At 50.5% G+C, this 25,629-nt stretch overlaps 6 protein-coding genes and 3 non-coding genes across 9 annotated transcripts; 4 read left to right on the top strand and 5 right to left on the bottom strand.

Annotated features, from left to right (window-relative positions):
* Positions 1 to 11,648: 11,648 nt before the first annotated feature.
* On the top strand, positions 11,649 to 12,063 carry CC1G_11947 (hypothetical protein; the record flags this gene model as incomplete). The annotated part of the gene is made up of 2 exons (XM_001841352.1): positions 11,649 to 11,688; positions 11,771 to 12,063. 2 exons carry the CDS (start codon positions 11,649 to 11,651, stop codon positions 12,061 to 12,063), a joined length of 333 nt encoding a protein of 110 aa, XP_001841404.1.
* A 2,184-nt stretch (positions 12,064 to 14,247) lies between these two features.
* Positions 14,248 to 14,477, bottom strand: CC1G_11946 (hypothetical protein; the record flags this gene model as incomplete). The annotated part of the gene is made up of 2 exons (XM_001841351.2): positions 14,248 to 14,349; positions 14,406 to 14,477. 2 exons carry the CDS (start codon positions 14,475 to 14,477, stop codon positions 14,248 to 14,250), a joined length of 174 nt encoding a protein of 57 aa, XP_001841403.2.
* Positions 14,478 to 15,364: 887 nt separating this feature from the next.
* CC1G_11944 (hypothetical protein) lies at positions 15,365 to 17,271 on the top strand (the record flags this gene model as incomplete). Its single annotated transcript, XM_001841349.2, has 8 exons — positions 15,365 to 15,517; positions 15,570 to 15,738; positions 15,870 to 16,322; positions 16,502 to 16,582; positions 16,642 to 16,820; positions 16,875 to 16,991; positions 17,046 to 17,111; positions 17,182 to 17,271. 8 exons carry the CDS (start codon positions 15,365 to 15,367, stop codon positions 17,269 to 17,271), a joined length of 1,308 nt encoding a protein of 435 aa, XP_001841401.2.
* Positions 17,272 to 17,489: 218 nt separating this feature from the next.
* Positions 17,490 to 17,555, bottom strand: CC1G_20217. Its single transcript has one exon. It is a non-coding gene; the product is annotated as a tRNA-Met (tRNA).
* Positions 17,556 to 21,327: 3,772 nt separating this feature from the next.
* On the bottom strand, positions 21,328 to 21,605 carry CC1G_15512 (hypothetical protein; the record flags this gene model as incomplete). Its single annotated transcript, XM_002910925.1, has 3 exons — positions 21,328 to 21,344; positions 21,392 to 21,496; positions 21,545 to 21,605. 3 exons carry the CDS (start codon positions 21,603 to 21,605, stop codon positions 21,328 to 21,330), a joined length of 183 nt encoding a protein of 60 aa, XP_002910971.1.
* Positions 21,606 to 22,010: 405 nt separating this feature from the next.
* On the top strand, positions 22,011 to 22,490 carry CC1G_12741 (hypothetical protein; the record flags this gene model as incomplete). Its single annotated transcript, XM_001841347.2, has 1 exon — positions 22,011 to 22,490. The coding sequence occupies one exon, from the start codon at positions 22,011 to 22,013 to the stop codon at positions 22,488 to 22,490; it is 480 nt and encodes a 159-aa protein (XP_001841399.2).
* Positions 22,491 to 23,256: 766 nt separating this feature from the next.
* CC1G_20216 lies at positions 23,257 to 23,329 on the bottom strand. The gene has a single exon. It is a non-coding gene; the product is annotated as a tRNA-Thr (tRNA).
* An 867-nt stretch (positions 23,330 to 24,196) lies between these two features.
* On the bottom strand, positions 24,197 to 24,269 carry CC1G_20215. Its single transcript has one exon. It is a non-coding gene; the product is annotated as a tRNA-Thr (tRNA).
* Positions 24,270 to 24,836: 567 nt separating this feature from the next.
* Positions 24,837 to 25,401, top strand: CC1G_12739 (hypothetical protein; the record flags this gene model as incomplete). Its single annotated transcript, XM_001841345.2, has 2 exons — positions 24,837 to 25,141; positions 25,191 to 25,401. 2 exons carry the CDS (start codon positions 24,837 to 24,839, stop codon positions 25,399 to 25,401), a joined length of 516 nt encoding a protein of 171 aa, XP_001841397.2.
* Between the last annotated feature and the right edge of the window lie 228 nt (positions 25,402 to 25,629).

Here is a 25,629-nt window from a genome sequence, read left to right as displayed (position 1 = left end):
CGTAACACCTCCGAAATTGGCACTCCTCCTCACCTGCCTTGTTATTCCCCTTCCGCGCCCGTGATATTCCAAGCAAACTGGTGTATTATACACTTTAAAGGTCTAGCTTTAGTGTGTACAGAAGTCCCACCAATAAGTCAGAAAATATGTTGTCAATTGTGAAGGGAGAATATGGTGGCTCAAGGAATGTTACAACACTGTAAGTTTCCTTGCTTGAATTCGTTGATTCGTTCATGTAAAGTTGTCAGGTAATCCGACAGGAAGCATTGATTGAAGAGCAGGTCCATGAAGTCCGACAGTTTCCAAGCCCTTGGATTGTGAGCTACCTCTTGTAAGTACACGTTCCATGCGTGACCCTCCAAGAACTTCGAAACCATTGACACCTGGCTCTTTTTGCGAACTTTGCCATCCCTAGCCCAATCACGAACCTCCCCGCGGAATCGCAGGTAGTTATCGAGGTTCACTTTTCCATCCCAAGGTTTGGAATCTTGGACCTTGGCCAGTTGGGGTGGGCTCCGGGATCTACGGCGTGAGCGTTTCTTGGATTTCTTTTTCTTTCTCTTCTTCTTATCGTCCTCACTTTCAGACGACGAAGAAGAGTCCGAGCTCGAAGACGAAGAGTCGGAGGTGTCGCGAAGAGCGAACACTAAACCCAAACTAAGACCAGAGACGAGGAGCGGTGAAAGCGACGAGAGAGCTTAGAGCGATGAGCGACGGTTTGGAGTGAAGACTAGAGTGATGAATTGACGAAGAGGTCAAGCTGAGGAAATACAGAGCAGACTACCTAGCTTATATACCTATTCTACTGTCTACATAGCCGCAGTGAGTCAGAATGACGAACAAATGGTGAAACATCGAAGAACAATAAGAAAGGTCATGAGGCTGCGCGAAGGCTGCGCGAAGGCTGCGCGAAGGCTGCGCGAAGAACAAGAATGAAACATATAATGGAACAAGAAGGTGTCAGAGTGTGTCAGAAGGCAGTGCGTAACAATAAGGACCATAGAGTAGGGCAAAGGGCAATGCGAGGCAGTGTTCCATGAGTGAAAGAGTCCATAGAGGGAATAAGGAGGGCAAAGGAGTAAAGGAAAGTGGAACGATAAGATGCGAAACGGATTAGATAAGATAAGATGAAAAATAGGGGCTATACCGGCTGTTCACGACATTACCCCCCTTCTAAGCCTCATCGTCCTCGATGACCAACGGTAGGCGGCGTCCCAGTTCCCAGTCAAAGTCGGGTAGGCGGGGCGTCGGTGAAATTCTCGAGTGGGCGCCATGGGAGAGAGCTGAAGATGGTAGCGGAAATTCGGCGTGGTGCAGAAGGGTGTCGCTGGTGGAACTCCTTCACGATCTCGGGCGCGTGCTCCAAGTTCTCCTCCGGTTCCCAAGTGTCGTCCGTCGACCCATAGCCCTTCCAACTAACCAAGTACTCCAGTTTGCGATTCTTCCCTCGACCTCTCCAACGACTGTCCAAGATGTCGTGAACCTCGTACTCAAGCTCTCCCTCCAGTTCGACGGGCTCAGGCGGAGGTGGCAAAATGCCGTTGACATCATTGCCTTTCCAGGGGGAGAGCTTGTCGACGTGGAACACAGGGTGAATGCGGGAGAGGGACGGGGGAAGCTCGAGGCGGTAGTCGAGGTCGCCGACGCGTTCGATAACCTTGTACGGACCGAGTTGGAGATCACCAAGTTTGCGAGTCGGTACCTTTGATCTGGATATCCTTAGCACTAAGCCAGACGTAGTCGCCGGGTTGGAATTGGTGAGCGGAGCGTTTGCCGGATTCGTATGCGTCCTTCTGTTGGGCCTTTTCGAGTCGAAGAGCTGCCTCGGCGTCCTTCCTGACTTCTTGGAGGTGCTGGACTCGTTCGTCGACAGGGCGGAGGTCAGTGCGCTTGCCGATAGGGATGTTGAAGTGGGGAATATAGCCGTAGAGGACCTCGAAGGGGGAGCGATTTGTGAGCAGAGTGGACACGGGAGTTGATCACGAACTCAGCCATTGGAAGATGCTTATCCCAGTCATCTTGACGACGACTGACGTAGAGTCGGAGATATTTCTCGACTTCTTGATTAGCGCGTTCAGTCTGTCCATTGGCTTGGGGATGATATGCCGTCGTGAGGTTGGACTCGATGCCGAGACGTTTGAGCAGGGTGCGCATAACCTTGGAGGCGAACTGGGGACCGCGATCACTGATGAATCGGAGTGGGAGGCCGTGTAGACGGAAGACTTCTCGATAGTAGATGTCGGCGACGCCTTCAGTGGTGATGTCAGAGGTACAGGGAAGGGCGTGGAGAACCTTGCTGTAGTGATCCGTGAAAACGATAATGGCGTCGTGTCCGTGGGCCTCTGGAAGCTGTGTGATGAGATCGACTCCTACAGATTCCCAAGGACCTTCGGGAACGTCGAGCGGCTGAGTCGAGGCGCGAGGGTGTTGGGCATGCTTCTTCCGGGCACAGGTGTCGCATCCCTCTACGTACTTCTTGACAAAGGCACGCATTGTGGGCCACCAGTACTGTCGTTCGACACGTTCAAGGGTTCCGTGGACGCCGGGGTGACCAGAAGTGGGATCGTCGTGACACTGCTTGAGGACATCGCGACGGAGCTCGTCATCCGGAGGAACGTAGACGCGACCCTTGTAATAGACCAATCCGTTTTCCTCTTCCCATTCAGCGAGGCCGTTAGTGAGACGGCGGGGACCTGTCTTCCGGAGTTGGGCGAGACCATCGAGCACCTGCGACTCCCGAGCACTGGCTTGGCGGAGGCGATCTTCAAGAGGGTTGACGACCATACTAGAGGCGGCGAGCTTGGCGAACATTTCGGGCTTAAGGACGATCTGTTGCTTGTTGTCCTCCGCGTCGGTGACCTGATGGATGTCGAGGCGGGATAGGGCGTCGGCTTGGGTATTAGTCTTGCCGGGGCGGTGGGTGAGGAGGAACTTGAAACGGGAAAGGTAGAGGGCCCAGCGTGCTTGTCGTCGACTAAGGTCCTGTGCTGATCGCCAGTACTCGAGGTTGGAGTGGTCTGTGACGATCTCGAATGGCTCTGGGAGTCCTTCAAGGAAGTGGCGCCAGTCCTTGAGAGCTTCGATGATGGCGAGCATCTCTCGATCGTAAATCTCGTAGTTGCGTTCGGCGGGTTGCATGGAGGCGGAGCGGAAAGCGACAGGGTGCCAGAGTCCATCGTCGTGCTTCTGGAGGAGCGCTCCTCCAGTGGCAAAGCCGGAGGCATCAACCTCAATACGGGTGGGGCGATCAGGATCCCAGAGTGTCAAGATAGGCGCAGAGGTGAAGGCGTTGCGGAGGGTATCGAAGGCTTGCTGTTGAGGTTCGTTCCATTGCCAGGGAGCATTCTTCTTTGTGAGGTCGTTGAGCGGGCGAGCGACAGTGGCGAAATCCTTGATGAAGCGACGGTAGAAATTGGCAAAACCGAGGAAGCCACGAACGGCGTGGAGGTTACGGGGAACAGGCCAGTTGCGGACGGCCTCAACCTTGGCGGGGTCCATAGACACTTCTCCCTCTCGGATAACCAGGCCCAGATACTCGATCTCTTCTCGTTCAAACTCGCACTTCTCCGGGCGAAGGTATAGGTCGTGTTTCTTGAGACGGCGGAGAACCTCGTGGGTAACTTCTCGATGTTCGTCGAGAGTGGCCGTGAAGATGAGGATGTCGTCGAGATACACTGCGACCTTTCCTGCGGCGATGAGGTCAGAGAAGATGGAGTTCATAAGAGCCTGGAACGTAGCTGGAGAGTTCGTAAGACCAAAGAACATGACCAACGGCTCGAAGAGACCCTGGTTGGTTGCAAATGCTGCCTTCCATTCGTCTCCCTCCTTGATCCGTATGTTGTTAATAGCCCCATCGAACATCGAACTTGGTGAAATACTTGGCTCCTCGAAGGCGGTTGATGATATCGGAGACGAGGGGGAGGGGATAGCGGTTCTTCACGGTGATCTCGTTGAGTTTCCGGTAGTCCTGAACGAAACGGAGTTTGCCGTCCTTCTTCTTAACGAAGAAGACGGGGGACGAGAGGGGCGATTTTGATGGTCGGATGTACCCCTTCTTGAGATTTTCGTCGAGAAATCGGTTGAGTTCCTCTTGTTCGTTTTTGGACATGGGGTAGACCTTGGTTCGCATGGTGGCCGGTGCTCCAGGGGTGAGGTCGATGGCATGATCCCAGGGTTTGTGCTCGGGGAGGCGATGGGATTCGGATTCGGAAAAGACGGAGGCGTGTTGACGATAGTGAGCGGGGACCATCTCTTCGAATGACTTCTGTGGTTTGGTCTTCTGGGTTTCTTCGGCTATCTGCTGGGAGTAAGTGAAGCCGGCGGCGCACCAAAGTTCATCTCCTGTCTCCTCGATCAATCCTGCACGAAGCCATTTCCGACGAGTGGTCCGATTGGCTCGGATGCGGCAGAGGGCTGGTTTGTCGTCTTCGTCTTTGGGGGCGGGGGCTGGGGAAGGGACCGGTTTTGGGAAGGGATCAGGGGCGGGTGGTTCGGATATGGTGTTGATCTGCTCCAATATGGCATCACCGGAAGGAGCGCCGCGGAATGGGGGCTGGGCATCATCGTCTGGCACCTCCTCGATGGTAACGCTGGCGACCCTGGGCTTGGGAATGTGAAGAGTGCCCTTGCGCCAGTCGATGGTGGGGTTGAGCTTGCGAAGCCAGGGAAGTCCCAGAATGATATCCTCTCCTCCGAGATCGGCGATAAGGAAGTCGGTCCATTCCGTGTGTCCGTCAACCGTGAGTTCCTGTCGGGCGAAGTGTGTCACACTGCCGGCCTGATTGGGTGATCCGTCAATGTTGAGAAGCTGAATGGGGTGTCGAAGGGGAAAAGCCGTGATCCGATGTTTCTCCACGAAAGGTTTGTCCAGGAACCGACCAGTTGCACCACTGTCGACCATTGCTGCGGATTCCGTACTCCGATTTCTGCCTCTAAGCCTCACGTTCACGCGAAAATGTGATGAACCAGGGTATATTTCGCGGATGGCGCTAATAGTACATGTTCGCATAGAGTCATATTCGGAAATCGGGTACGGGGTGAAGGGTGAATGTGTCGCAGCTTTTACAGACACCCTTCGCCAAAATCCTGCTTCTGGAATTGTTCGAGACGAGCCAAAGTCTCCTGTTGCTTCTGCTGAATGGCCAGGAGGTCGGCGATGGAGAAGTTGGGCAGAGCGGGGGCGGCGGATGTGGAAGCGACGGTGGCAGTGGACGAATCATCGAAGAGAGAGAAAGGAGCTTCCTGGGTGGCAGCAACACGACGACGTTGGGTGAGTCCTCGACCGGGTGGGTAACCCATGAACTTGTCTTGGCAGACGTTGGCGGAGTGGCCAAGGCGCTGGCAGTGGTTGCAACGAAGCGAACCGTGATTGCCGTCCTTCTTGATGTGGGCGGAAGATCCGCAGCCAAAGCATCGTCCGCGCATTGCTTGGAGGAAGTCCTCGCGGGAGCGGCCACTGGGTCCAACACGGGTTGCGTCAATGTCCATAGCGTAGGGGTCACGGGCCGGGACAGAGCGAGACGAGGTGGTCGGGGTCAAAAAGGAGGTGTTGCTTCCGTGGAACGTAAAATCGTTCTGATTGACGATGTCGCAGTAGTCTTGGAGAGTCTTGGGTTTGGCATCGTCCGGTTTGGTGATGGCGATAAGATCCAACATGAGGCGATCATTGGTACTGAGCTTACGGCGGAAGCGGGCCATACCATCCTTCTGGGATAGACCGGTGCGGGGGAAGATCTCCATAAACTTGGCTGCGAACTGGGAAGCAGACTGTTTACCCTGGGTAAGGGCCTCAAGCTGGGCTTCAGCTGCCTTCTCCTGGTCGGCAGGTTGGAAGCGCTTCTTGAAGGCAGCCACGAAAGCGGACCAATTGCCGTTGAAAGGCCAGGGGTGGGCAGCCTTCTGAGCGGCGTCGGCAGCAGCCTCGTGGGCGGCGATCTGATCTAGGTATTGGACAGCCCAGGAAGCGGCAGCACCTTGAAGGTATGAGAGGGCGGCTGAGATCCACTTCTTGTCATCTCCTTTGAGTTCGGAATCGGCGGAGGCCCAGTTGGTGAAGTAGCGGAGGAAGCGTTGGGTATCACCAGAGTCACCCTTGAAGGGCTCCGGCGCTTTGACGGGGCTTCTGGTGGAAGCGGTCTTGGCGGCCGTGAGCTTATCCAGGGATTGCTGGATGCGCCTGGTAGTCTCTTGTTGCTCGGCAAGCAACTTGAGGAGAGTGGGGTCGGACATACTGAATTCGGGGGTAGGCTTTGTGGGTTCGGTAACGGGGTTTAGTTGGACGGGTGGCAGAGAAGCAGGTGGAGATAATAAAGGTGGTGATAAGGTGGAAGTGGGAGGTTCGTTATCTGAGCGTTGGGCAACAGAGCGTGTTCCTCCGACTCCCTAGGGATGGGAAGTGGTGTGAGGGCGCGGCGAGGAGTGAAAGTGAGGGCTGTGGTGGGGGTAGAGTGTCCGGAGCGGCGAAGGCCTGTTACTGCGGGGAGGGTTTCGGCTAGCGCGGCGTAGGTAACGTGAAAGGGGACAGGTGTTTCGGAATCTTCTTCTTCGGATTCTTCTTCCTCGTCGTTGTCGTCCTCTTCCTCGTTGTCTTCTTCAGATGATGTTGACGGTGGACGGGTAAGGTTTTCGGTGCGGTGCTGGTGGTTACTGTTACTGGGGCCGGGGATGATTCGGCGGAGTGGAAAGCGGCTGGGGATTCTTCGGTATCTGGAGCTTCGGACGGTGGGGGTGTAGCAGGCGGCGGCGGTGGATGTTCGGAATATAGAACTGCTTCGTAGTTGTCTTCGGAAGCTTCAACAAAGGAGGCGTAATCCGGAAGATTCTTGGCTAGGTATTCGTAGTCGCGCGGGCGGAGCGGGTTATACCGTTTCGGACAGGGCTGTTGTAGACACTTCAGGTGGGTGTTGGTGATGTACCCGTCGGCGTGCTTGCCGGACCAGACTAGGACAAAGTGCGGTTTAAACTCGCACGGCGGAATCTTGGCTGTAGCGGTGAACCAGGGTTGCCAGAGTGGGACCTGATCGGCAGGTCAACCAGAAGACCAGGGGTGCGGCGGGGTCGCAGGGACAACGATCGGCGTTGCCGGTGTGCAGGGATAGCTTGACCTAATGTCGCGAAGAGCGAACACTAAACCAAAACTAAGACCAGAGACGAGGAGCGGTGAAAGCGACGAGAGAGCTTAGAGCGATGAGCGACGGTTTGGAGTGAAGACTAGAGTGATGAATTGACGAAGAGGTCAAGCTGAGGAAATACAGAGCAGACTACCTAGCTTATATACCTATTCTACTGTCTACATAGCCGCAGTGAGTCAGAATGACGAACAAATGGTGAAACATCGAAGAACAATAAGAAAGGTCATGAGGCTGCGCGAAGGCTGCGCGAAGGCTGCGCGAAGAACAAGAATGAAACAATAATGGAACAAGAAGGTGTCAGAGTGTGTCAGAAGGCAGTGCGTAACAATAAGGACGATAGAGTAGGGCAAAGGGCAATGCGAGGCAATGTTCCATGAGTGAAAGAGTCCATAGAGGGAATAAGGAGGCAAAGGAGTAAAGGAAAGTGGAACGATAAGATGCGAAACGGATTAGATAAGATAAGATGAAAAATAGGGGCTATACCGGCTGTTCACGACAGGAGGATCCCGATGACAAGGACCCACTGGATGAACTCGATGAGTCATCTGAGTCCGACGAATCTGAGGGGTCCTGTTCCTCTTGTGACCTCATGATGGCCAGAAGACTAGAGGGTCCGAGCTGGTCGATTGGTTGCGCAGAGCGTTGGCGAGCGGGAGACAACGCAGGGTGCATGGCGGCGGGAGTCACCTGGCGTTCGGAGGTACTTCCCTTTTGGGAAGAAGCGCTTCCATTTCTGGAACGCGCCTCCTCAACTGCCTTGAGGGCCTTACGAGCTTTCTCCTGAGCTTGTTTGGCCTTCTCCTCCGCTTTCCGCGCTTCATCCTCAATGCGACGAAGTTTTATGCTTATTTATGTGGTGTACAACAGTGAATTTTTAGAAAATATCAGTATATGTTGAGATAAATGGGTTTTGCTGGATTTTTATCAAAACCCTTACCCCCGACCAGGGGCAGGGGTTTGGCCAAGGGTAGCCAGAGACCTACCCTTACCCCTACCCCTGCTCTACCCCTGGCCTCTACCCTGGGGGTTTTAAAATCCCTTGACCATCCCTAGAAGTGAGGAGGGGCATCGCAAGCGAAGGTGTTGGAGTACGCCCTTTGCTCCATAAACGACTGGTAAGCCGCCCATTGGTATTCGATGTCCCTTTCCATCGGTCATTCAGTCCTGCAAGGTTCCAATTGGCTGGGTCAGCCCCCGATTCCCTTGTGCTGGGACGGGCCTTCACCTCTAGTTTCAGCGGTGGATTCTCGCTGAAAGGCTGGTTCACGAATCTCGATACTGGGTCGAGTTCCCTGTTGTATAACGAGTTCTCGACGCTCGAGTAATTCGTGCTCTTTCGTAGTCATGTTACCTTTAGCTTGCTCAATAACATGATCTTTGCCTTTAATTTTTTGGACTGGCAAAGACGAGAACCGATTTTGGTTTGCCAATTTGAACTCTTGTTCCAAAGTGAGGTAGTTCCTTTTCTCAGAGGCCAGGTTATCAAAACTGTGCCTTCTAGTAGGGACTGTGTTCCATCCTCCAGGTAAGTTGTGATTAAAAGAACTATCATTAGATTCATCTCTACCTAATACAACAGTACTAGTAGAGAACGAGGACTCTAAGTCACTCGAAGCGTCCAACCCCGGATCGGGGTCTTGATTTCCAAATCCGTTGGTGGGGTCTGCAGTACCACCAACCGACTCATTCCTCGACGCCGAGGCGTCGATCATGTCCAAGGCTGCCGGGTTCCCATCGGGAACTGGGCTTGTGGCCAGCGTGCCGTCCTGTTGGACTGGCTCACGCCTTACTCGCCTAGTGTCAGGCAGGGGGGGATGGAGGGGGAGGTTCGCAGACCGGGTTGCTCTCCCGGTCTGGTGAGCAGCAGCGTTCGCGTAAGTCGACATGCTGGCTGCAGTACTATTATAGCAAAGAAATGACACCGTTTAGCTAGGTATTGGTGGAGATATTCTTGAAATATGTGACAAAAAAGCTTAATATTAAGGAATATGGCTTTTTGTTTTCGCTTTTTCAATACTCTAACCATAAGTAATACTAGTTATAATGTCATGGGCAATGTCTAATGCAATAATAGTGAATAACCCAGAAAGAATTACTCAAAAATGCGAAGAAATAAAGGAGATATGAAGGAAATAATGTGGAAGAAGATGGGTGACATCATACTAATTTAGATAAGATAGACTTTTGATGATGAAAGCCAATCAGTGATATTAATGATTGACAGGAACAGCCACATAATGTCATGAAGATCAGGGTCAGGGACATGATGTCATGCAGATCAGGTACAAGGTCATGACATCATGCAGATCAGGGTCAGGAACATGGCATATACCGGATCAGTGTGGTCATGACCAGGTCATGGAAATATTTCCCTGGTCATGGGGAAATTTCCCAAGGTCTTGACCGTGCATTTTGGTCATGACCATTTCCGATGACCACAGTCACAGTGGGAAATTTCCCTAGTCACTCTTCCAGCATTTCTTCAATCAGACTCACACAATTTTATGGAAAAATTGCACAAATTTGATAAGCTTTCCACTATGTTATTAGTCCCATATATAGATTATATTGTGAGCTCAACTATACTGCAGGTTTGCTTCCCAATTAATGAGTAATTACTTTGGTGTTCAATAATTCTATAAGTTCTGAGTCTATACTAGAAGTAATTTACAACTGTATTAATTGCATTCATTTAAGACTCATAATGTTGCTGTTTATGCCAAATAACAATAAATTAAATTGCATTTTAGTGCTGAGAATATGACCCATCAGGACCCCAGACACCCCTGGACAGGTCATGACCAGGGGTTAGGGAAATGACCTTAGGAAATGACCAGAGGACATGGTCGGACAGCTGGAAGCTAGAGCGTCCAACAGGCAGGAAATTGGTGGGAAATGACCAGGACAGCCCTATCTCGAAGACCTGTGGAAATGGCACGGACACCCATCTAAGAGACTGGGCGTCCCGTCTGACTGAGGTGACATCGCTTTCTTTCACCAGAGATCAATTCTGTTATCAGAAATAATCTGCCACACATAGACTGACTGCATATCTCTGTATAACTCAGTTTATCTCTCTATACACCTCTTAATAGATGACGGTTATCGAAGGGTGTTCGAGCTGCATAACCAGCTTCGACAGCCAAGCTGTGTATTCCACAAAATGATTGTGTCACCCATGTTACAGCCTTCTGCCCAGCTCAGATTTCCACTGATTCTTGTTGTGGGTTCCTCAGCCATGCCATAGGTTCCGATGCATGTCCCAGCTTCCTACCCAGCTTCGATACGTCCGGAGTTACTCCGGCTCCTCCTACGCTTGATACATGGCCCTGCCCCCTAGCAAGCTTTAACTAGTGCAGAATTACCCCCCCAGCCATTGTATATTCCTTTTGCTCCAAATCATATGGGACATTTACTCGCCGTGCGCCGAGCTTCAACATGTCCTCAATTATTTTCTGTACAACTAGGTTAGCCCAGCTTGACACTGAGCTGATGCATCAAGCTTATGCACATCTAGTATCCGTGCGCCGAGCTTCAACATGTCCTCATTTATTTTTTTCTACAACTAGGTTAGCCCAGCTTGACACTGAGCTGATGCATCCCCAACCAACATCGCAGGCGTACAGTCAATTACTTATAAAGTTCCTGCCAGGTCAAGGAGGCAAGTGTTACCCAAGGGCGACGTTTGACCTATTGATGCCTTCCTTCCTTCATGGTAAGCAGTCTCCTTGGACTCCTTCTAACCCCCCCCCCCGGACTGGAACTGAATCGTTCCGTCTCCACACTCAGTCTCTTTGGAGTCATTCCTTCCGGGCCAGATTTGAATCCCTTCTGTCGCCGACGTGTTCATGTGGCACTTGATCTGTCACCTCAACAATGTTCCTTATCGAACATCAATGTTTCCTTGTCTGCAATCCACCCCCCTTCCGTTTTGAAATGTCTCGTTTCATTCCTTCCTTCAATAGGGCACAGTCAAGATTACCTATTTGATGCTAAGTGGGTGATGAGCTCCCAACAAATCAGTGGGAAGGGTTAAATACCATCAAACATGGCCATTTTCCATCAGGTGTGGTGGTCTAGTGGGATTGGCATCTCCATTCCATGGAACGCTTGGGGTTCGACTCCCCTTCCATGCCAAACTATTGAGATAATTTGGTGTTTGGCGTATTGCACACCATGCACCAAATTATCTCTGTAGTTCTCCTTCTTTTTTTGTTTTTTATTCTCTTTTCCTACTCACCCTGAGTTTACTTTATTCAAATATATTCATTTACCATACAACCTCAGAGCTGATACATTGTCATTAGCTCATTGATTTATACATTCATCCCTAATCAGCCCTTGTAGGGCACCACCATCCAGATACCCAATCCAAGCCATCTCCTCGATTTAATCACGGGGCCTGTCCACATTTATAAAGGGGCCAAGTTCTCATGATGCTTTCCCCTTCCCCCATCATCACTATTCCCACCACTAATAGAAGAGCAAGCTCACCCTATTGAAGCACAAGTCTTTCAAATGCTCGAATCTGCGGCTATCAAGCTGATGGAGCTCAGAGGTAAGTCCCCGTTATTTTGTAGAACTCCAGCTTCAATACACGGAAAACCGTCACCACGTCCTGGTGCTGAGGCAATTCGAAGCAAAGTCCCGCGACACATGGCATCGAGAGTTACAGCGCCTGCGGGAGGAACTGGGAGCGGAAATTGACAACATTCCAGTTCATATTCCAGCGATGGAGGCTGTTGAGGAGGCCAAAAAACAGCATCAACGACGCAAGGCATCGATCAATACCCTTTGCGATGACTTAATCGAACTCACGAACTGCCTCAAGCGAGAAGTCAGTGAAATCCAGGCGGAGGAAGGAAACGGTTACACCGCAGACCAGCCAATCACTTCAGTCACCTATGGAAGCCTATCACGAAGATCATATTAATTTCTTCGCTTCCAAGGGTCATGTGACCCCCCTTCCCAGGAAGCTTCCAGCCCCTTCCCACCCCAAAAGAATTCCAGGAAATTCCACCACCAATCCACTTCCAGCTTCCACTTCCACTTTGGAACTTCCAGTAGACCAAACAAAGGGTATCCACTTCCAGTTCCATTCCAGTTCCATTCCAGCCATCAAATGTGATGCACTCCAAAATTGATGGGAAGCCAACCTGGAAGCTCCAAAATAGTACCATTTTCCGGAAACAATAAACATAGATGATCAAATCAAATTCTGATTGACAATGAGTATGACATCATTTGTTCCTGTTCCTGATTATCATGACATCATGGTGCCTGATGATGTCAATCATTGATATCATTGATTAACTTCCATCATCAAAAGCCAATCTTATCTTAATTAGTGTGATGTCATCCTTCTCCTCCACCAGTATTTCATCCATATCTCACTCATTTCTTCGCTTTTTTGAGTAATTCTTTTTGATTCAAGTGTGAACCATCATTGGCTACAGGTATATATTATATTTGTATATACTCAATGATGAATAGATATTCAAAATTCGACCTTTTCAAGCATTGACACTATTATGACACATTTTTGGTGGAGAATATGGATATATCTTCCTCATTTTCTTCACCTTTCTTCTTGGAATCTTCATTGAAATAATCTAGAAATATGTCCACACATATACTAATGCACTTTTTCCTTGATAAATAGACTTTACCCCACCAAGAATGACAAAAACATGCAAAAATGCGCACCAATAGGATGAAGCTGGGCCGATTTCTGAGATTAAAACTGTTTCAAAGAGCGTTGAATGCCTTCTCTTTGATGGTACCGCTCAGTAAAACTTATGAGAAGTGGAACATACTGGAAAATGCGAAATACATGGATAAAATCACATTTTTAGTGATTTCACTATTCCTTTACTTTATACCTTTCCAAAGTCAATAAGATGTATTGGATATATCTCTCAGTCTTATTAAAATGCTTTTGTAAAAGTAATGAACTGTAGGTATCACATTAAAACAGTGAAAATAAAAAGTTCTATTTTTATAGGAAAACCGATGTTTTAGATATTTTTAGGTGTATTGTGGTGTTTTTGGAAGAGGCAGATTATTATAACAAGTCTGTAAACCTTCTTTAAGGCTCTACAGCAGAGTTGGTGCAATTACATCAAAAATTGGGAGAGGTACTATTGAAATACTACACAAAAGAGGGACAAAATCAGGAATAAGACTATTATTTTCGCTTTTTCAGTATTAAGACTGGTTTCTATTGGTTTTTAAATGTAATAGAGAGTTCCCAATGTAGTAATAGTAAATGAATCAAAAAGAATTCCTGAAAAAAGCAAAGAAATGAGTGAGGTATGAATGAAATACTGGGGGAGGGAAAGGATGACATCATACTAATTAAGATAAGATTGGCTTTCTGATGATGGAAGTCAATCAATGATATCAATGATTGACATCATCAGGCACCATGATGTCACAATAATCAGGAACAGGAACAAATGATATCATACTCATTGTCAATCAGAATTTGATTTGATCATGTATGTTTATTGTTTCCGGAAAATGGTAATATTTTGGAGCTTCCAGGTTGGCTTCCCATCAATTTTGGAGTGCATCACATTTGATGGCTGGAATGGAACTGGAAGTGGATACCCTTTGTTTGGTTCACTGGAAGTTCCAAGGTGGAAGTGGAAGCTGGAAGTGGATTGGTGGTGGAATTTCCTGGATTTTTTTTGGGATGGGGAGAGGCTGGAAGCTTCCTGGGAAGGGGGGTCACATGACCCTTGGAAGCGAAGAAATTAATATGATCTTCGTGATAGGCTTCCATAGGTGACTGAAGTGAGCCAATTGCCTTGGATTGTGGACCCCAGGTCAAAGGCGGGACTTCAAACGACGACCCTATCGTGATTGAATAACCAAGTACTTACTGAACAATATCAATCCTTCGCATCGACTCCTTGTGATCAAATTTGAGAATACAAATGTTCCTTCCTTCCGTGCACACTCCTTCCGTACGGATTCCGCTAGCACCACTGGCAGTCAAATTCCTTGGACATACTTCCTATAATTGAGTTGACACGCCTCACGGACGCGCTCCAGATGAAAAAGACCAGTTACTATGCAAGAAATCCCTCCAATACAAATACCAAACAACCCTTCACTCCCTCCCCTCTTCCAGCTTGTGCTCCTTGTTGCAGATAGCAGCCTCAATTAATGCCAAGTCCTGACGGAGGAGGTTTCGCAGGCGGTAGTAGCTATTCTGCCTCTCCTGTATCAGTCTTCCAGAAGGCTTACCACTGAAAACAAGAAACTCACCTTGCGGCCCAGCGCCGATTCCTTCCTTGGTTCCCCCGCCGTCATGAGAAACAGTGGCTCCTTCCTCTCCATGAAGGTTCTGGGAAGATTCTATCGGGGGAAATAAGGAACACATTTCAGATAACCGCCAAACTGCAGCTGTAAGTCCAATTTCACCGGTTGCAGGAACGCTCATCTCAAGGGAGCTACGGGCGACAGCACGTCAAAAAACTTCACCTCCAGCACTGAAAATATCTGAGATTTACCTATCTGTGGGTCAAGGGTCTAGTGATGGACACGGGTTTTTGATACCCGGCGGGTTACGGGTACGGGTAAGCGCGGGTACGGGTACGGGTAAGGGTTGCCGTACCCGCGCCCTTCAAAACAAGCCCGAAAACGTCCAAAACGGCCATGAAATGGGCGGGTTACACTTGATTTAAGTAAATCGAGTGTATCTCGCTCATTTCTCGTCCGTTTTGGACGTTCTTGGGCTCGTTTTGTGCGGAATACCCGTCGGGTCGCGGGTACGGGTCGGCGCGGGTACGGGTACGGGTAGGGGTAAATTTACCCGCGGGTTACCCGTGTCCTTCACTACAAGGGTCAAGACACGGTGACAACGTACGATAGAAGGCAAATACTAGTACTCACTTGAATCAGAATCCGTCTTGGAGTCGGAACTCATTCTGTACGATAGTGGTGTCCCCGACCGCACCGATTTATCAGAAGTAGCATCCACTTCCATGATCCAGGTTAGTCAATACGCTAAAGGAGAGAGAGTCGAAAAATGAGTGAACCAATGGAGAAAGATGCGTAAAGGGTTATAAGCACCCCAGCTGGACCCCGCGCCCAGATAAGATGACATTCACATTCCGATCAATCTCTTAGCTCTCCAACTCGACTTAAGGAGGATCTTTCTCGTATGGAACTTGCCCTTGTGATTCCTCTCTTCAACCCTTTCCTCGCTTCTCAAGACAAGAAAAATGCAACCTCAACCCAACACCACCGTGGAACGACCTTCTGACCAGGTTCTCATAGACAGGATTCAGCGCCTGAAGGCCCTCCTCAAGCAGGGAAGTTCCTGGGGGCCTGGAGATGCTGATTTAGACAAGAAGAAACAGCTCTTAAACGCGTCTGTAGGTACTCTCTTCCAACGGTACCGAACTGTGAGCTTAAACCTGAGGACAGGATGCCGTCTATGCTGCTAAGCGTGAAAAATGGGTCAAGAAAAAGCAATTGGGTTGCGCCATATCCATCTGGTTCAAGTACCTGGCTTCAGATAACGATGCTCGCGCCGACGCCTCCAAAATCAACTTGGACATTTTGAAACAGGACATTTTCACTGACCTTCAAGTTGGTGCGTAGCATCTCCCTTTTTCGGATACCTGGCCCTAATTGGGTTCTTCTCGACATCCAGATCGATCAAACCCTGCCTTTGCTCCGTCCCAACGTCCCAAACCCCCGCTCGCAGGATCCCTCCTGTTCCAGAGGTAGTGATTACTGCACCACCGCCCACTCCTTCGAGGTCGATTGCGACCAACAAGAAGAGAACGGCAAGTCGGGACATCGGGGCTGGGAGTGAAGGACAGACTGCAAAGAAACAGAGGGTTGACTCCTCGACAAATGCAGCCAGGGAACAGAGGAGAAGGGAATCCAATGGAAGCGATCAGGGAGGAAAAGGCGAGGATAGGAGGCGGGATCTGAGCCCCATCGCAGAGGAGGAGGGAGGAGCTCTGGGTAACGACGCCCTCAAGAGGAAGGAAGGGCCGAGTGCGTTGACGGAACGGAAGAGGAAGAAGTCCAAGAAAGCCACCACTGCGGAGTTGACCGAGCAACCCGCCGTGGAGGAATCTCCGTCCAGTTCCTCTCGTCCTCAGCCAAAAAGGAACCGCAATGACCCACCGCCAGACCACACCCTAGCATCCTCACCATGCAAAAATTGTACCACCAGACAGATTCCTTGCTACACCGGCAAAGCCAACGTTGCTTGTTGGCCCTGCCAGACAGGCCACATGAGTGGTTGTAACTTTAGCGAGGTCAATTGAAGAGATCCAAAAGCCAAGGTGGGTAAAGAACTGTTGTCATTTGTCTGCCAGCTTTATCTAACCTTTATCGGATAGGTCGATCGAAGAGCAGGGATAGGGAATCTCCTTGCGGGCAGGGGGAAGGCGCCAACTCCAGCAATGACGACGATGACAATGGTAAGTAAGCATTTCATACTAACAGATGAGGGCGTTTCACGTCACAATCCCTTTTGTAGCCCCTACGTCGAGGAACGAAAAGGCCCCACCAACCACGACCCGCACCAACATTCCTCAGTCCGCACGGACAGCAAGCCAGCTTGGCACACCCAACACCACCCTTCCGGGGTCCCAGATCCTCTCAAACCCACCAACTCCTTCTGTTCCTCTCGACGGAGCCGCAGCTGAGCTGCCCCCAGTAAGGACCCCAAGCTTCATCCGATCATCTATTGATTCTGAAATCCACTCAAAGCTGCCCCGACGTCCAAGACCGATGCCGAGACCTAGGAAGCCATCCTTCACAACATCTGCTGCTACTGCATTGCCAAACACTGGACCTTCCATCGTGGAATCAGCAATCAATAATCTGGTAAGCCTATCCACCAGCGCTATCAACCCCAAGAGCTTTACTAATCATCAGTAGATCGTCCAAGCAACCGCCAGTACCCAGGAGTCAAACGCTGCGGAGTCTCACAACATTCGTCAGAGCGTAAGTCCCATTTTTCTTGAATTCGGGCAATCGCAAAACTCACGTCCTATCGGAACCTCTTGGGCCTCAGCGGTCTCTTCCAGCAGTTACCTTTCCTCTCGGGAGGATTGAACTTGACAGCACCAACACCCCCCGCAAATGGCCAGCCTTCCGGGTCTAACTCCTTGTCTTTCACCCACACCGCTCCGTCACATCAGCCTTCGCATCAGGGACATCCTCATGCCCAATCTTCAACCACCTCGGGTCCGTCCACTGCCTCCAACCACAGGGAAGTCAATCCTACTGCATCCCTCCCGGGATCGAGCCCACTCCCTGGATTTCTCACCTCAGTCAGACGGGACGCCCAGTCTCTTAGATGGGTGTGTTAAAAGGGAAAAGTGACCACATCCGGAATTGAACCTCCTCTACACATGAGGGACGCTCTAACCACTGAGCTATATGGTCTTGTTCAAAGCAGGAGTAGGAGGAAGTATAACCTCCTAGGATGGGTTTGAAGGGGCTATGCCACAAGGGGGCTATGCCACAGGTTGGGCTATGCCACATGTTCAGGGACCCTGACCATGATCAGAGAGTGAAGTCAACAGAGTGGCATATTCACAATCTAACAAATATGCGGTCAAGGCCTTGGGAAATTTCCCCATGACCAGGGAAATATTTCCGTGACCTGGTCATGACCGTGCTGATCTGGTTTGTGTCATGTTCCTGACCCTGATCTTCATGACATCATGTGACTGTTCCTGTCAATCATTGATATCACTGATTGACTTCCATCATCAAAAGTGTATCTTATCTAAATTAGTATGGTCATTCATGGTGCATTTTTGTTGGTCTTGGGCTCTTTTTAAAGCTAACCATTGGCTTTATAAGACATCCAAATTTTGCGCTGCTGGCCACCAGCGTTCTGGAGAAGTACTTGACCGGGTGCCTGGCTAGGGGAGGAGGAGAGGACCATTAGAATCTCGGTCTACAGTACGTTTTTGTCGGTCGTGCACTCGTTTTAAAGCTAACAATTGAGGTTATAAGATGCTCAAATTTCGCACCGCAGGCCTTCGCGGTTCTGGAGTAAACCTCGACCGGGTGCCTGGGCTGGGGGAGGAGGAGGACCTGGAGGGAGAGATCATCCGTATCTCAGTCATTAATGGTGCACTTTTCTCGGTATTGAGCTTGTTTAAAAGCTAATCATTGGCGTTATAAATAGCATTTGCTGAGTAGTCTCTTAAAGTTGGTACATACCAATGCTTACCTCTTTCAGTGTTCTTGACTTAAAGGGTGCGCAAAGCACATTTAAGCCGAGTCCTGCCGTGCAAACGCATCGGCCCGTATACTAGTTGATCCCACCTTTATAAAGAAGAAAACAATTGCCTGGATCCCTCTTCCCCATCCACGCTTCAGCCTTTAGGTATATATTGACACCTGGAACAGACACTTGTCGGTGTTGTTTGTCCAATGGATTTCACCCTGAGGACACCCTGGTGACCGCCCTAGTCGCTGAGTGCAATGATAGCTTTAACTTAAGATTCAGGCATGTTCTTTTGGGAGGTTCGAACCCACGCAGGGGTCTCGATTGCCGCCGGCTTCCTTCTCAAAACCACCATGTTTCTTACAAACATTGAAACCGCATTTGGCCTCACGATCCGCACATCGACAGCTTCCACTCAACCTCAATCCTTCCTATCGCAGATTTCGCTTCTCAAAAGTCGATGTAGCCGAGTGACAGCACAATACCGCATCCTCGTTCCCAGTCCATCTTGCTCCCGATAATGTAGAATCCAGTAATGGAAGTCCTATTTCCTGAGCGGTTTGGTTTTGGGAACCAGTGCACTCACATAAATACCCCCAGCACCATGGTCAAGGCACAAAGTTTTGACACTATTGGGAGGTTCATCCAGCATGGCAACTAGCTCGTTGTATATATTGAAGGTCTTTTAAAGCATCCCTACTCTGAAAGACCTTCAATATATACAATGATTTAGGAAATGATCCTACCCGACCTGGCTTACATTTCCCTGGTGAAACACACATGTACACCTCGCCCGTAACATACCACTAACAGCATTGCACACTACAAGGTTACCACGAGGCAAGTAATACTAATACTGTTCTTCGAGCCCCAAATCTTCCCCTTTCCTGATAAGTATGCTTGATGTGTTTTAAATACGTCTCAACCACTAGCTCTATCACACACCTCCGTCATACTCTCCTGTCTGCATGCTTCAGACAGGTACTCCATGACCTATCCCTAAGTAATCTTTCTGTATCCTGGCAATATCTCAGATACCGTCATCACTTCACCATAGCCCCCGAACATACAGCCAGCCGCATACCTGCATACAGTCCTCACTTGTTGAACCCTGTTATCCGTTCTCCCATATCGACAAGACCTGCCCTCTTCCCCAATTCGACAGATGTCCCACTTCTTTGGCGCGCCTACCACGCGAAACCATCTCATCTATCTGTGGACAGTAGAGAACTGCCCATTCCAAGGAATACCCCGCCCAGGCTCTTTCTTAATCACATCAAAACTGCGCACTACATCACAAGCTGCAATTGCTCAACACCCAACTGAAACATGTCATGAACAGGCGACATCATGACATAGAATGGTGCTTATATACCACGGTCTGCCTGTCCACCTAAGCTGGATATGGGCGCCTTTTTGGTGCAGTGGTTAGTGTGACCGTCTAATCACGACAAAACACACAACTATGACGGGATAATCCATGCAGGCCCCACTTACCGCCATTCCCTGTCAACGCCGCTGCCCGAACAGCTAACACCCCCATTGAGAAGTGTCTGTCCGACTCACCGCGTTGTTCTCTCCTCGGTAGTATCTCCTCAATCATCTTCCGCTCTCACCCGCGAACCTGTTATGGACCGACTCTCACCCCCACCACCTATTACTATGAGGTCGCTTCAGAACTTACCACCTACACCCCTACTGGCTTTCCCGCCTTCAATGCCCAACACATGTGCTTCTGACCTGCTTGTCATTCCACCAAGACAGTCGCCCCCAACGGCCCCTGCAGCGCCTGTCGCTTCCTGTGCCTCTTCGCTTGATAAGGCATCCAACCCATCTGTCTATTCCACCGTCAACAAGGCCAGCATACGCACCCAGGGAATTGGTTGGTCACCAGACCACTACTAGCGGCTCACGTCCATCTCCTCGTCTGCTTCAAGGACCTTCACATCTTGACAAGGTGCAGGCTCGACAGCCTCCTCCTACCGTGATAAGCGAGACTGCCGCCGGATGCAATGGTCTTTCGCAACGTTCCCATAACCGTTGTGACGACCTCCTCCATTCTTCCCTCGCTTGTACCTTGACATCCAATCTTTACTTGACAGGACCTGGTGTACCCCTACAGACACTCAGCCCATCCATTTTATCCTCACAAAATCGGCCGGACAGTGCCTATCCCAGCGCCACAAATGCACTCCCTTGTCTTGGCGCAGACATCCGCAACCAGTCGTCCACAGTCACACCTGGTAACAGCTCTTGCACAACATATTACAAGACCATCCGGCATCACCGATGTTACTCATAGTCATGGCTTAGAGGCCTTTCGTATTGACCTTCCTCCAGGCATGCGCACGCCCCATCTTTTCTCCATCCTCTCCAACTACGTGCACAGGTTTCAATCGTTCCGAGCACAACAAACGATATGTCCTTCCTTCTCACTACATACGTAATTCGATCATTAAATACGATTCAAGTACAACTCGGTGTACTTTGTTGTGCACAGCCCATACCCCCTCTGCATCAACAGCCAGTGTTTGCGGAGCTGGCTCACCACCGATAACACTGAGATTAATCAAATTCATCCACTATGCCAACACGATTACATTTACACCACCAACACGCACGTCTACCACTTCAAACCAGTCATCTTCCTACCAGGTAACACTCCTCCCCCCTCATCGATGCTCTGCTCACTGCTACTTAGACGAGGAAAAACGAGGCCCTGTCTCTCTTACCTTCCACTATTACAAAATTCAGTATGAACACTGTCCCGCCATCATCCACTTTCAGCTTCAGTAATTTACACATTCTTGCGGCGACATCTCACATGATTTTCCATCCCCTATGATCGTCCTTCCCTCTCGTTCCGTCAACAATAAACCTAGGATTTTTAATTTATTCTGATATGACTGTCCATCCACCTTGGTGAATAAAAAACCCTGAGAAATCGGTCGCTGAGTATCCCCTTTCCCCTCAGCATCAATCAAAATAGAGCGCTGTCTGAGATCAGCAAGTTGTTCATTCAGCCGACGGCATGACACACATCTTTGTTTGTCGATGTGTCCAGTGTCAAGATCCATGGCAGTGTCCTCAATCTCCATGTCCACCTTGAAGTCGGATTTGTCATCAGTGTCCTTGCCAAGTGAGACTGCATCATCATCTTCAGAGTCTCTGAAGAGGGGAGACTATCAAGCACGTTTGGCAGGAGGAGGTGATTTGAGACGATCTTTGAGAGACTTCTTGATGGGGAAATCCATGAGAGGTCAGAGATTTCTGGCAGTGCAAGGAACATGAAGCTGATTGCAAATCTCCTGAGCCTGTGCCAAGTTGGGATAGATTGGATGAGTCCGGGGATTGTTGGTAAGTGGGGGTGTAAACTTGAGCTGGAAGATTGACGGGAACTTTGTTGACTTCAGCTCGCTGTTTTAACAGGTTATGAGCCTCAGCTCCCTCTAGCCACCTCCTGAACAGTCAAATGGTCGCCCTCAGCAGTCATTGTGCGATTCTCACCGCATCCGAAGGCCATGTCATCCCCGGTTTTTTGCCACGTCCCCTCATATGTTTCCTTGTTTTTTTTGCGCATGCCCCTACGTCTCCGTCTGCCATCGCGGCTGGTGACATGGAGGCCTGGTTCCGAGCCCTTGCGCTCTGGAGGATTGTCAATGGCACCTCCCTTTGCCCTGCCCCTGTTAGGGACATTACACCATCTAGAGGCCTGGGAGACCAAGGCAGACAAGGCTGCTGGCTGGATCTGGCTTATGCTGGAGGACAGCCAGAAGATCCATGTTTCTTCGCACAGGGACGATCCCTGCAAGATGTGGACGCTGCTGCGTGACGCCCACATGCAGCAGAAGCCTGGCACCTGCTTCAACGCCTATGATGACTTCTCCATCCGGAAACGCGAAGACAAGTCCCTCCAGGCCCTCATGAACCGTGTGGACGATGTCGTGAAGCTCATCAAGGACCTCCGGCCCTCCGACTTCACCCTGGACAAGCTGGACAACAAGCTGACCGCGATGGCACAGCTTGCTGTGCGCCGACGCACTCCACAAGAGGCACCTGCCCGAAGAAAGGTTCAGAGCCACTCCCACGTACCACGTACCCTCCAAGGATGCTGGGCAACAAGAGGTGAGAGTGGATGAAGGCCAACTCTAAGGCATCACTTGCCGCGGCCGGGTCATGAAGCCTATGAGTTGCACGAGCTTCCAACCCTACGACTTCGTACACGAAAAAGTCGGACCCCCATGTTGCGCCTCATTCTGTGAGAGATTGGCGCAAGTGGTGGACGAACTCTGGGAATTTCGTGTGAGGAACGGAATCAGCGAGGGGATGCAAGCACGGCATGGGTCTGCACTACAAGAGAGGTTTCCGGGTAAGGCGATGCAGACGGATGAGCATCGATCTGGGCGCACAGCACCTCAGATGGATGTTCGTCTGGGGGTTCACAGGGACATACTCGGCGCAAAGCATCGAGTACCGGTGTTGTTTCGTCCATGGTGGTTTCATTGGCCCCGTAGTGGTGGTTGAAGTGCCGCAGCCAAGTCGACGTTGGGTCGATGTTGATCTCTGCACGTATTTCTCGCCACCAAGTTGAGCCAAGCGCCTCTTCATTCACGTCGTCGCGGTTTTTGTAACTCATGTCTTTGGTAACACCTTAGGTTCTAATGGGGTCTGCTTTGTGGTGTTTTACGCCCGAAGGCACGATCTCTTCGGCTGCCAAATCTCTGAGATGTTTCACATCCAGAGCCGCTTGTTACATTGGAGGCCGTTCATTGCAGCCGCATCATGGATCGCAATGCAGCTTTCCCCTCACGGCCCCAGCGGTCCAAGCCGCCCCATCCCACATAACTCTTTATATATTTCTATTATTTCTATATCCCCTTCCCCACCTTTGTTAAAAGGGAAAAGTGACCACATCCGGATTTGAACCAGAGACCTCCTCTACACATGAGGGACGCTCTAACCACTGAGCTATATGGTCTTGTTCAAAGCAGGAGTAGGAGGAAGTATAACCTCCTAGGATGGGTGTGAAGGGCTTATGCCACGTTGGGCTATGCCACAAGGGGGCTATGCCACAGGTTGGGCTTATGCCACATGTTCAGGGACCCTGACCATGATCAGAGAGTGAAGTCAACAGAGTGACATATTCACAATCTAACAACCTTAACACCTCATTCCTCACCGCGATACGCACACTCTACGATGACTCCCGTCCGCCGCTCTTCCCTCCAAGCGTTCATTAACCTGTCTCTGCGCCTTGCTTCCTTGGACGAGGCTGCCTTCGTCAAGTTCACTCTCACCAGTGAACGCGACGATGACCCTTTTAGACACGGGATTGATCTCAGCGACTCTGAGCTTGAAAAGAGGGACCCTGGCATCACCCTCTTTCGAAAATACACTTTGATTATTGGTTCAAGCTTCAGTATAGAACTTATGAGTGACCTCTACGTCTTTCGCCAGCTTGCCCCTCGGGTTTTCGACAGAGAGAACATCAACTTGTCGTGGGACCTTCGCTTGCCCGATGTGAGTCTACTCGGCTTCCTTCTCCTTACTATGGATTGACTCATCGTTGAACTCGGCAGAGGATTGTTGTCGAAAAGGAGCACAAGCACCTCCCCTTGATCCCCATTGGCACATGGGGTCTGAACACTCGCCTCGGCGTAGTGCTTTCAGGACTTGTAACCCCCGAGGGTGACAACTCCAAGATTCCAGACGATAAGTACATGGAATTCATCACTCTCACTTTGCTCCCTGCCCTCGCGGAACTCAACCTTGAGTTTGAAGACCACCCCGAACACTCCGAACCTTCCGCCGAAATCCCCGCCACACAAGTGTTAAAAGGGAAAAGTGACCACATCCGGATTTGAACCAGAGACCTCCTCTACACATGAGGGACGCTCTAACCACTGAGCTATATGGTCTTGCTCAAAGCAGGAGTAGGAGGAAGTATAACCTCCTAGGATGGGTTTGAAGGGGCTTATACCACGTTGGGCTGTGCCACAAGGGGGCTATGCCACAGGTTGGGCTATGCCACATGTTCAGGGACCCTGACCATGATTAGAGAGTGCGGTCAACAGAGTGACATATTCACAATCTAACAACAAGTCGCCAGGTTCGCCAGAACTCTCCGCAAAATTGCCGCCGAGGATAAGACCCTTCAATGGGTTGGCAAGATCTTCTTCATTCACCAGGTTACTATCGGTGTAGCCACCAGGCACGAAGGGAACAACGAGCACCAAGGTCTTTTGTACCTCGATCTAGCCTTTCACCACTGCGGCCTACCCCACCTAATCTCGGACGGAGGGCATGGCGTCTGGTATGTTTCCGTAGCCATCGAAGTCCGTGCCAACAATCGGCACTGCGTCCTATGGAAGACGAGTGCGCATGCCAGCGCCATCCACGAGCTTGCTGGGATCACCCTTCAGTCCGCTTGCCGCTTGGTAGACGTCGGTAACCCGTGATACTCCCAATCCTTCTTTTCTCACCTGATGGACGTCTCGGGTTGCGTCGTCGAGTTCGACCAGGAGACGAGAGGGGATGCCGCCCCCACTTTCTACCTCACCCATGCCCACGCGGTCGAGAAAAACGACCCCCTCCCCGACATCCTCACTGGCACAGCAATCCCAGCTCTCCGCGCCAACTACGACAAGTTCCGCTGTGCAGCCTTTTATTCCGACGTCAGCATGGAAGCTGGAGGTCTTGTTCCTCTCTCACACGCCGCAACTTTCCTCGCTGGGGTTCCGTACAGCACCATTCAGCAAACTGTATATGTTGTCCAGCCCGAGGCGCATTGGTACATACCCTATTCATTGCCTGGTGCTGCGCACTTACAGCCGCCACAGGGGTCTTCGTGCGCTGGTTTCACTGGCATCGCTGAAGCTCGCCGAAACCACCCTTTCGCTTAGCGTTTACCACTGCAATACATTCGAATCGACGGAAGATGCCAATTACATGTACACCAAGACGCTTCTTTCTCCCCATCGGCAGCCCCATTCCAAGCCACATCATACACCAGTCAATGACGACCCGGCCCAATCGCACACTGTATGCTGATCTGCCCATCGCGTGCTGCCTTTGAAGAGCCATCGCCCATGGGGGTTTGCCTGGGTTTAATTGGGTGTGGACGTGTCAGTATCGAAGAACTGCGCCAAATTGTCCAGAACTCGCCTATTGCATTACCGTACAGCTTGCTCACCCCCGCCCCCCTTCCCCTCCTGCCTGCTTGCCCCACCCCCTGGTGGAGAATTCCTGAAATCATGTACGCCAGCCCCACCTTAGACA

The sequence above is a fragment of the Coprinopsis cinerea genome (assembly GCF_000182895.1).
Source record: "Coprinopsis cinerea okayama7#130 chromosome 6 map unlocalized cont3.6, whole genome shotgun sequence".
Lineage (NCBI taxonomy): Eukaryota > Fungi > Basidiomycota > Agaricomycetes > Agaricales > Psathyrellaceae > Coprinopsis > Coprinopsis cinerea.
This window is presented reverse-complemented; position numbering and strand designations above follow the sequence as displayed.